Source organism: Triticum aestivum, chromosome 6A (genome assembly GCF_018294505.1).
Source record: "Triticum aestivum cultivar Chinese Spring chromosome 6A, IWGSC CS RefSeq v2.1, whole genome shotgun sequence".
Taxonomy (NCBI): domain Eukaryota; kingdom Viridiplantae; phylum Streptophyta; class Magnoliopsida; order Poales; family Poaceae; genus Triticum; species Triticum aestivum.
Genome location: NC_057809.1, coordinates 30,722,579 through 30,734,362, shown reverse-complemented (window position 1 = coordinate 30,734,362; position 11,784 = coordinate 30,722,579). Strand labels below are relative to the sequence as shown.

The 11,784-nt window shown below is 44.1% G+C and overlaps 1 protein-coding gene across 1 annotated transcript; it reads right to left on the bottom strand.

Moving 5' to 3' along the window:
* Positions 1 to 1,023: 1,023 nt before the first annotated feature.
* LOC123129371 (L-type lectin-domain containing receptor kinase IX.2-like) lies at positions 1,024 to 6,355 on the bottom strand. Its single transcript, XM_044549562.1, has 3 exons — positions 5,482 to 6,355; positions 2,058 to 2,583; positions 1,024 to 1,766 (listed from the first exon to the last, which is right to left on the bottom strand). The coding sequence occupies exons 1-3, from the start codon at positions 6,353 to 6,355 to the stop codon at positions 1,148 to 1,150; spliced, it is 2,019 nt and encodes a 672-aa protein (XP_044405497.1). The 3' UTR covers positions 1,024 to 1,147.
* Positions 6,356 to 11,784: the final 5,429 nt, after the last annotated feature.

Genomic DNA, 11,784 nt, shown 5'->3' with positions numbered 1-11,784 from the left:
TAGTAATTTGCTCATATTTTCAACATTGATATCCAGACTGACATCATTCTTCAGTTTCCACAAATGACAAAAGCGTTACTAATCTGAACCAAACAAATTTGGCATTTTTCCATTCTGTTACCGTTGCCTCCTGTGGTATGATTCCAGACCCTTCACATTATTAGCAAAGCTGAATCAAACACGGTCTCAAACTTTTCCGTCCAAACACGGTAATCTGAAATTGCTAGTAGCCTAGTCATAGTGTAGGCCTAGAGGGCAGTCCACATCAACACATTCCCACATTTAAAGATCACTAGGAATGGGACATTCATATCAGTCTAATTTCCTGCTAATCACGGACGGCATGCATGGACGCAACATGCATTATTCCAACAGCCAACCGATTTGATATACCACACACCACACACACACATTCCTTGGCATAGTTAGATAGCATGATCCCCAACAGCCAACCGCCCACATAAGAGCCAAGTTCACCAGAAATTTGATTTGTGTTGGTATCCAGACTCTCTGTTCATAGTAATTGTCTATTCTGATACCATTGGTCAGTTTCCACAACCAAACAGCGTTACTAATCTGAACCACATTTTCTTTGGCTTCCATTCTGATACCGTTACCTCCCACAATATGATTGTAATACCATTTACATTAACAAAGCTGGACCAAACACGGTCTTAAACTTTTCCATCCAAACACAGTAATCTGACATTGCTAGTGGGAATATGGCATTCCACCTCAACATATTCCCACATTTATAGATTACCAGGGATGCAACATTCATATCCATCTAATTTTCTGGAACCCAAACACAAAACACATGGATAAAAATTATATTAAAGTATTTGCTTCTACAAACAATTAATCCACCGAAACTGATAAACCTAAACACTGGAATAATAACTGTCCCCTTTCCATTGAGCGATAGTTTACATTTCTGGACTCTACTAACTGGAGGTAAACATGATAAACATAAGACCCTTATAAGGCCTGCTGCAATAGATATACTGATGAATTAATGTCCGAATTACAACGGTAAAGGAAGTTGCATTGCAAGCGATAGATGTGTGCATATGAGAAACACACACGCTTGGATGAGGCATGAGAAAGTGTCGACCCATGAATCAATGGCGCAGCTAGCTGAGATTGACTAACAGGAAGACACAGCACTAGGTGACATAAGTGCCTGCTCGTCAGAGCAAATAGTGCCATATGCACCCTGGTGGCTCTGTCTTTCAGTTATAGCAGGCAACTCTATGCCGTCCTCCAGGTATTTCATTGCATCCTTCATGTAAGGACGTTGTTGCCTAACTGGGTGAGAGCACCTGAGTCCCAGGAAAACCATGCGCTGCATCTCTTTCATGTTATAGTCGCCATTTAGTTTGGCATCAGCGACATTCTCCAGAAACTGGGCTTCAGTTCCGCTGCTCCTCAGCTCCTCCAGCTGGATTTGCTCCCTGGGCTTCTTTCCACATGCAATCTCTAGTAGAACAATTCCAAAGCTGTAGACGTCGGACCTACAGTTGTACTCTACCTCCCCATCTTTAATGCATTGTGGATCCATGTACCCCAACGTCCCGACAGCAGTTGTCATCAGCATGGTACTATCCTTGTCAGTGATCCTCGATAGCCCGAAGTCACCAAGCTTGGGGTTGAACTCATTGTCCAAGAGTATGTTGCTTGGTTTGATATCTCTGTGCAAGATGCACCGCTTGCATCCGTGGTGGAGATAAGTTATACCAGACCCTATCCCCTTTGCTATTTTGTACCTGTTAAATTAATATAAGAAGTAAAACAAAAGTATAAAGCAACGTTCTTAAGTTTATCATATAAGGACCAAATGTGCTCCTTGCATATGTTAACATGTGGAGTACAAGAAGCTGAAATATATTGTTATATCATATAACTATGGTCAAAGCCATAGACCATAGAGTGTCACTCTATACCAGGTATATAGAATGATTACTCTTGGTAGCAATTCATTTTACCTGCTCCAAATTAAGGTGCATGTTCTACAAGTTCGAGGAAAAAAAGAAAAGGTACGAACAATACATGCATACCTCTTCTCCCATGGTAGAACATTCTTCAGGTGGTACTCCAGGTCGCCGTTAGGTACCAATTCATATACAAGGAAACATTTGACCTTTTGCCGACAACCGCAACAGCAGAAACCGACACAGGCTGATTTGTTTCGGCTGCAGCACCAACCTTTCAGCTCGACTAGATTCATGTGCCTCGTTGCACTAATCGTCTTGAGTTCGTCGCTGAAATCCCTTCCTGCAGTCTGCTTTATTTTCTTCACAGCAACTTCTAATTGCCTGCCTTCCTCATCCTTGTAACTCCCCTTATATACTGCACCAAAGGCACCGACTCCAAGCTTGCTTTTCTCCGAGAACTTGTTTGTTGCCCTGGCCAACTCTCTGTGCTCAAATCGCCTAAGTCCGGTTGTTCCCAACACTAAGGAATTTCTTTTGACTCTCCACCTACCATGTGACCAACCTGAAATTATGCACCAAAGCATGCCTAGCACATACAGAACAGCTACTGTTCCGTTAATAATCACTGTTATATCAGCTTCGCTACCTGTTCAAGGATGGGCCATGCTGGTCAAATATTGTTGAAGTTACTCTCTTCAAGGTACACATCTTCAAAGCAATACATCAATTTGCAAAAGAAAAGCAATAAATCAAATTTATACTGAATTTCCTGGAGTCATGGCACTGTGTTGTACTCTGGTTGCGAGAGTTATGGTTAGTGAGGGCCTCTTTATTTAGAGGGAATTTTAACACTTTTTCGAAAATGAAGGAACATTAATTGCAGGACTGTAAATTTAGAAATCTTCATCTACATGAGCCTTTCTGTTGAGTTTATGGGATGTCAATGCATACGACTCTTCTTTAACGATTTCTGTTCAGTTTCATAGGAAAATATTCACTAATTGGATATCCTTAAAAGTAATTTAAACCTATTGAAAGCCTTTTTTTTGTGTGTGGCGTGGGCACAGATTTCCTGTAGACTGTGCCAGACAACTTCTTTTTCTTGCTCTTGTGTTTTAAAATTCCTAAGCAAAGTGACCATAAAAGGCCATCTATAAGGTAACAAGAATACATGACCCTTTTTGGTCCACAAAAATATGATGATTTGGGACACAAAACGGTCTCCAACTTACAACTCTGACCATTATTTAACGTTATAATATGATTATAGAACTAAATAAAATTGTGATATCATGGATCTACTGCTTAGGGAAAAATATACACATTTGAATGTAAGTACGTCAAAACATATTGATAGTCAAAAGTTTCAAAGTTGTTTTACACATTGAATTGATAGTCAAGTTTTAAAAGTTTGATTAGACCCGTTTCAAATGCACCAACGTTTTTGGACTCGAGGGAGTAATTAATAACTAAATAACTCGATCAAGATCCACTTCTGCCATCCCTATCCACAAGTACTACTCTGACGTGCATCCCTTGCCCTTTCCCAACCTAAGTCATACCAGTCCAACATCCACGGCCAAGCCATTACCATCAACCGCAACTAGAATTTACACATGATCTTTGGGAATTTTAGAGTGTGCCAAGACAAAGCTGAGCACAAAATACAAGGTCTTGACAACACCTGGATGCAGCACAATTACATAACCTAAATGTTTCCATGTCCTCCATGCAAAACGGCAGCACAAACCTGCAGGTCTTCATCAAGCAAGTCCTCTTTGCTTCTTCTAAAGTTTCACATATTCTCTAGAATGTCTTGCCATATATTATGATTATTGTATGCAGCATGGCATGGTCTAGCCAGCATTTTGTCATGGTATTTTTTTGGCGGAGCTAAATGTTGTTGGTATTTGCCGACTTAAGCATTATAATCCTACTAATTATCAAAAAGCAATGGCCACTTTCAGTGTTAAATGCAATAGTAAGGCCATGACTAATGGACATTATCAAATTATTGGAAAAATCATTTTCTATGCTATACAGAAATATAGCAATTGACATTTAAATCAAAGTGTATCGTTATTGTAATTGAAAACAATATTCATGCAAAAAAAATTGTAGGATCACGAGCATATGGGGTTTTCTACCTGATCCGCCAGTGCCTCCTGATTCCTTATTGTCGCCTGATCCGCCAGTGCCCCCTGATCCCTTATTGTCCACTGATCCACCAGTGCCCCCTGATCCCTTATTGTCCACTGATCCGCCAGTGCCCCCTGATCCCTTATTGTCCACTGATCCGCCAGTGCCCCCTGACCCCTTATTGTCCACTGGTCCGCTAGTGTCACCTGATCCGCTAGTGTCCCTTGATCCGCTAGTGTCCCCAGATCCACTATTGTCCACAGATCCGCTAGTGCCCCCTGATCCGCTATTGTCCCCTGATCCGCTATTTTCCCCTGATCCACTAGTGTCCCCTGATCCGCTATTTCCCCCTGATCCGCTATTTTCCCCTGATCCACTAGTGTCCCCTGATCCGCTATTGTCCCCTGATCCACTATTGTCCACAGATCCGCTAGTGTCCCCTGGTCCGCTAGTGTCCCCTGATCCACTATTGTCCCCTGATCCACTAGTGTCCCCTGATCCACTAGTGTCCCCTGATCCGCTATTTTCCCCTGATCCGCTATTTCCCCCTGATCCACTAGTGTCCCCTGATCCGCTATCGTCCACTGATCCGTTAGTGGGGACTGACTCCTTGGTCACTCGGCTTAGCTTTATTTGTGTTGCTAGTGGGCCAATACCTATATATACAAGAAAAGGCCAAATAAAGTAATAAATTATAAATGCTAAATTCATACTAATAGCATAAATATTTAAACACTCTATGAAATGTCTTGATTTTGAGAACTTAAGAATTATCACTCATATTGGAGTCTGGCCATCAGGCCATGGGGATCATTGAAAAATAAATAGGCAAAAGTTAAGGAACGTGACTGACTTAGATGTGAGATTTATACGAGAGATGGTAGGCCGTTGAAAATTTTGGCTGGAGCAAAAATTCATGTTATTTGGTTCAAAGTGGAATATTCAGTTTGAAATGTGGTTCAAACTGTCAAAATTTAGAAATATTCATCCATGTTATCAATTTAACAAATAGCTGGTCCAAAATATAATTTACCTAGCCAAAATAACAATCTTTTTGTTCCTTTTCTTTAATAATAATAAAATATTTTCACTCCTTTTCCAAAATAGGTTTTGACATGGCCTATGAGATGTGTCACTTTTATTGCTATTTTTCCTAAATATGCTGAAGAAAAATTGTGAGACAATGACCATGAAACTACTTCATGATGAATCTAATTTTTTTATGTATATTCATGATCAAAGTTAGAAAATCAAACACTTATTATGTCAATCCATTTTGGGACTTTTTTGGAAAAGGGGAAGACACTGGCAATCCATTTTGGGAGTATATATTCGTATCATTTTTTCTGCCAGATAATTCTTTCAAGTATTCTGAATTAGAAAATTAGGGCGTTGCATACAGATATACCTGCGTGAGTTGCAAGAGTTGAGTTGAAGGACCATGACAGTATCTGATGGAGCTGGAAGGATTCACCGGTGGCCGCAGAAAACCCAATTGCCACCTCCGACGGTAGCAAGGACGTGACGGGATCTGGCAACATGGTGCTTACCTCAACAGGGCCGACAGAAGGACGGTCATCAAACTGCAGGGAGGCGACAAGCATCTTGGTATTGCTGTCAAAGGTGATGGACGCCGTCATAGAGCCGTTCAAGCTGAAGGTGGGCAAGCTTGTCGTGTTAACCGACTGCCTAACAGTGTTGATGTCGATGCCGATATGGTCCTGGGTGCCCCTTGGATCCCAGGTGTTGCTCAATGTGTCGAACTCAACGGCGATGAACCGGTCTGTGCCATAGGCTTGGCTCAGGCCGTCATTACCAGGGAGACCAAGGTCGCCCCCGCTTGAGTCTGGTGGCAATCTTGAAGGGTAGCTGGAGAGGAAGAAAGCCATGCCACCCTCCTTGCCGCCACCGGCGTTGGGCCCGATCGCGAAGGTGAACCGCGTGGTGAAGCTCGACACCTCACCGGTGGTACTGTCATAGAAGGGCACCGGGTGAGCGTACACCATCCGCCCCGTGCAGTTGCCGTAGGGGATTCTCTGCGTGAGAGAGTAGCAGGTCAGGTCGACTAACTTCCCGTGCTGGGCCGCATCGCCCTCGAGTTGGAGGTCTTCTAAGCGGGAGGTGGATATGGTGGAGAAGTCGAAGCTGAAGGAGAACGGCGAGTTGGCAGCTGCTACGAGATGCTGAGGAGCATTACTCGACATGAAAAGGGGGACGCAGCCAGCGTAAAGGAACAGGAGAAGCTGCGGCGTGCTGCTTCTTGCAGCAGAGGCCATCAACATAGTGGAACTTGGAAGTGATAGTCCCGCCTATCAATGGCTAGCGTGTTGTGAGACCTTAAATAGCCGAGCAGACTAGTGTAACCGAAAGCGTATAGTGACAGCTCGTGTTGTACCTATCTCGTAGTAGAGTAAGTAAGACAAACATCGCTGATCTGTGTTGTAAGCATCGAGCTTCGCCCGGAAGACCTAAATTGCAAGTCGCCTTTTTTCCTTTGATGAAGAGAAGTGGCAGAAGGGAAATTATATCTCTATCTCTGACGGTATCATTTTACTACGTTACTACATGCAACTTGTATGCACTAATGGTCCATCGTAAACTGGTCCGTCCATATGTCATTTCCACAAATGCCACTTGCCTTAACTGGTCAGTAGCGCAACCCACATGCTATTTCCACAAATGACACTTGTCTTAACTCGTCAGACTGATCAGAAAGTCAAGTGTTTGGGATGCGGGCGTGGATGTGATCGACACCGGAAGATGAGCTGAACTAGCTTTAATTGTTCAGCAGATCTTTCTGTTAGCCGGTCAATGCTATAACTGATGACAGTGACACCTACTAGTGACACTGCGGCGCGTGCTGCTTCTTGCAGCTAATAAAGCCGTCAGAATGCTGGAACTTGGAACTGGTAACTCTGCTTATGAATTGGCTAGCGTCTTGTGCTGTGAGACCTTAAATAGCCGAGCAGAATAGTGTATCTGGAATTGTAAGGTGTCAGCTCTAAAAAACATTACGTGTTGTGAGAGGTGGAATAAAACTAGTGCGTTAGATTTTTGTAAAACTAATACGTCAGGATAATAACAACCGCTGTGTGACATAAGCATCGAGCTTTGCATGCAGGGAAGACCTAAATGTAAGTCAAAATGGCCGTTGTTTGGGTGGGGCGAGCCTATTTAATTAACCCTAGATTTTTGGTGAACTATATTTTTGGGGGTTCTTGTAGATTCTTGTAGACTATTTAGATCCTAGTTGCTGGACAAGTGGATGGGCCACATGTTGAGCCGATGACCAAGTCAGCCATCCCTTAACCTCTTAACGAGCTTCTATCTTATCTTATCCTTATCTTCCCCAGCCGGAAAGGCTATGGCCACTCCTCATCTTATACTGAATCTACTAGATGACCCGTTGCATCTTTGGCGTAAAGTCCAACCGCAACAAAAAACTTGTATGAAATAGCCTTTGAGGTCAGGGTGGACACGGTCCGGGCCGGTATGGTCCCGGTCCGAGCCGTCATTTGGACCGGCCGCCAGCGGTCCGGTCCGGACCAGACTGAGCTGTCCAACGAGCTACTTTTCTGGGACCGGACCGTTTGGGGGTCAGCTCGGTCAAGCCCGAGAGGACCGAATGGACCGACCAGTGATGTTGCGTGGCAGGCTGTTTTTTGCTGCGTTTAGGTCCTATTTAGCTGCAGATAGCTGCCGGTCGCACAAGAGAGAAAGAGGGTGAGGATTTACTGAATCTAGCTAACCATCTAGCTTGATGTTTAGGTCCTGCGAGTGAAACTAGCTAACCATCTAACTGAATCTACTGATAGACTAGCTAACTGAACTACTGACCATACTGACGAAACTGAATTTTGACGAAACTGACGAAACTCACAGCGGGCCGCCGTCGTATGTGGACACGCTCATCGCCCTCTGTGTCCTGGAAGACCACAACGGTAGCAATTGAAGGCGGCAGCGTTGGCTCGCCGACGGAGAAATCATGGGCTTGTGCACCGAGTTCGTCGGTGCATGAACTGAAACAGTGGCCTCGGAGCTGCAGTACATCATGGCGAACCTGATGAAGTGCCCACACATGCAAGAGGCCGTCCAGTTCATCCTGGTGGCGCCGGTGAGGCGTTCGCCTACCTGGGCTAGCTGGTGGCCAGTGTGCGAGCTGCGCTCAAACGACAGCCATGGCCATGGTCGAGAACTCCAGATTGGCGGCGGTGCAAGCACGGCAGCGATGGCGAGTGGCAGCAAGAGGCTATGGCGCATGGGGAGGAGAGGAAGGAAGAATAGGGGAAGCTCGGGGACATGATGGTTCACCCGGGGACTGCCGGTGGCCGCGACGACGAGGAGCGGCGGCGGCGGTGACTACGTTTTTTCGGTCGGCTCGGTTAAAGCCCGGACCGGACCGAAGCTTTGTCGGGCCTGATTCTTGAGCTGGGACCGACTGATTTTTTGAGCGGGCTAGGCCCGAGCTGGCCAAGACCGAGCGGGCCACGAGCCGGTCCAAAAGACCACTCGTGTCGTCCACCCTGACTTTGAGGAATGCAACTTGAAAGCTAAGTGAATCTTATATACTTAAAAAATTCATCCCCACTAATCAATTTATCTAAACATGCAGCATGTCCACATCAGCATCAAGCCATGTCAGCAACTCTTGGCAAACTCTCCACAATGCATGATGACATGTCAAGATGCGTTTCCTTCACAAGTGTAACAAATTAATTCTGTATGTTTGATTGTTTTCACTGTATAATTTCTCTGCCCGTTCGTTTTCTTGCCTCTTCGTAGATAGATCTCCTCATCTCCGATCCATCATTAAATCTCCACCGATGTCTCCCAAATTCTTCTCTCCCCTGTTTATTCGAGCCATTCTCCATACCACACGACAAGCAAGCCTCCATAGACCAGCGCTTTGGCGTCGTCCGGGAGCCCCGTCGAGCGCTTCAACCCAGCTGGGGCTATGCCGGCCCTGACGTCGACTCGGCCTCTCAGTGCATGTCAGCGTCCCCCATCAACACCACAGGCAAGGTGAGGGCTCCCTTTCCTGTCGAGCTCCTCGGATCTCACCGGATTATTAGCTAGCTTGGTTGGAACCTCTGGTTCCAAGTCGCGGAGTAGCTGAAAAAGAGGAGAGCGCCGGCCACAAGGTGTAGTTTCGCGGCTCCATCGGAGGACATGCCGGCCGGTGCCGAGCAAGTCGGAGTAGCTCCTCGATCTGTCGCCAATGTGGGAGCAGGAGATGAGATCGCTCCTGTCTTTTATTTGTTTCTTTAGATCTCCACGTCAACGTTGTTTCCTTGAAGGCATGGACATCACGTGATCTGACGGAGAATTAGATGCATATATTTGATTCTTTTTTATTGGATGGAAGAGACGTGGTATATGTGTTCTCCATGCATGATGTCTACCACTATTTAATATTTATGCATGTTCTTTTTTACTACTTCTTTTTAGTCCTTGGTATGTGGCTCGTGGTCGTGCATGTACAAATTCTAAGATGCAGGGATGTGTTGCTGCTGGATTTGTGGATATTTTTTTTCTTTGGTTTTGAAGGGCTTTATATTCATACGGAACTATTGCACGTATGACAGTTACTATTCGAACTTTGTACGAGGTATGAATGCTGTTCTCCAGTTTTCCTCTAATTAAGTGTAGCCGGCTTGATCTGCTCCATGGTACAAAAATTGACATGTGTATAGCATTGTTCATGTCCTAATTACAGATAACTGTACCCGCAAAAAAAAGTACATAGTATAACTGAACAAGCATTCATTAGTTTTGTGGGGATTCCGGCCTTTTGTGTTGGGCTTTGTTTTTAGTGGAATACCTCGAACCAAGCTTTGGACATGTTTTGAGTGTATATTGTTTCTCCCTGTTAGTAGTGCATTTAGATTTCCCCACAATAAAGCGACAGATGTTTGATAAAAAAATAAAGCGACATATTGTAATTACGCAAATACAGATATACTCCAATATACTATTTTTTGACTTTTCATGTCATACTATCAGTGGTTCAAATAATATATATTTCGTTGTTACTATTTTCACTCCATAGTTCTTCTCCTATACGCTGCAACAAATTCCCGCCGCAACGCGCGGGGTATTATCTAGTTATTAGAAAGAGGCTCTAAAGGAATCATCTGAAAATACAATGTTAACTTATGATATGACATGCTCAACATGATGCTTTTTTTAGTTCGGTTGAGTTGGTTTTAGACGGTCAAATGCAACCCATAATTAAAACAAGGTACATGTTTCCTTTATTTGCATTGTCCATGACTACTTCGTTCAGACACAATCAATTCATACATAAAAAGCATTTTCGACCCCCCGCCCCATGACCGTCATACACGTACGCATAATCACATTGATATGCTATAATTACAACATTAGCAGACATTACCCAAAAGCATTAGAAACGGCACAGAAACATAAACAAAATCATTGTCATTACATTAATACATAACAAGACGCATGGCCACACTTCTATCCAAGCACGGTTGCTCAGGGTTCACAAACTAACGAACAACGATCACAAGTCCTTGATCATGACAAGTGATGGGTCATGCTTGCCGCATTTAATCACCACCCCAACGTCAGAAAGGTCGAAGATCATCACCCTGAAACTAACTTTAGTCAAGACCTTGAAGGTGAGTAAGTAACCGATCTCCACACTATGAGCTATGGCGAAGCCCTCCCGCCCTTGATCCATGGAAAGCTTCACATTGACATCCTGAAACTTGACACTCCATGTTCGCGCGCACACACACGTCACCGTGTACCCCACTCGCTATTTTCACAAATGACACTTGTCTTAACTTGTTAATAGTGCCACCCACATGCTATTACCACAAATGACACTTGTCTTAACTGGTCAGTAGCGCCTGACTGATTAGAAAGTCAAGTGCTTGGGATACATGCATGCATGTGATCGACACGAGCTGAACTAGCTTTAATTGTTCAGCAGATCGCTCGGTTAGCCGGTCAATGCTATAGCTGATGACACTGCCGCGTGCTGCAAATTGAGCGTAGCTCAAATGGTTAGGGTTCTTTTTTTTATACTCGCATTTTTCTAGATTTATTTCAGTATTTTTGGTGATACTCGTTGGGTGAGAAAAGATGTTTTCGCCGACCACAGGGCGCCACATGTCTCACAAAAATATTTGCATGCTGCGAGAGGTGGAATATATAAAAACTAGTCATAAGATTTTGATAGAACTGGTACCTAAGGATAACATCGATGGCTCTATGACATAATTAATCATCGATCGAGTTTTTGCATGCAGGGAAGACAAAGTGGCCGTTGTTTGGGTGGCCTGGATTCTTGTAGAACCATTTAGATTCCAGTTGCTAGACAAGTGAATGGGCCACAAGTCAAAGTGGCCGTTGTTTGGCTGGAGCCTATTTAACCCTAGATTCTTGTAGAACCATTTAGATTCTAGTTGCTCGACAAGTAGATGGGCCACGTGTTGAGTGATGACCAAGTCAGCCATCCCTTAACTTCTTAGAGCAAGTATAATAGGATGATGTAATATTGTATTGTTGCCTAGTTGGAAGAGAGAGAAGGAAAGCGGGTTGTAGACTTACAGCCAGCTGTAGCACGAGCTCTAAAATGTTTTGTGAGTGAAAGGTGGATCATATATTGATAAAGTAGTACTTTCTTATAGCCAACTATTATACGTGTTAGCTATTACATTGGCTATAAATGACATGGTAA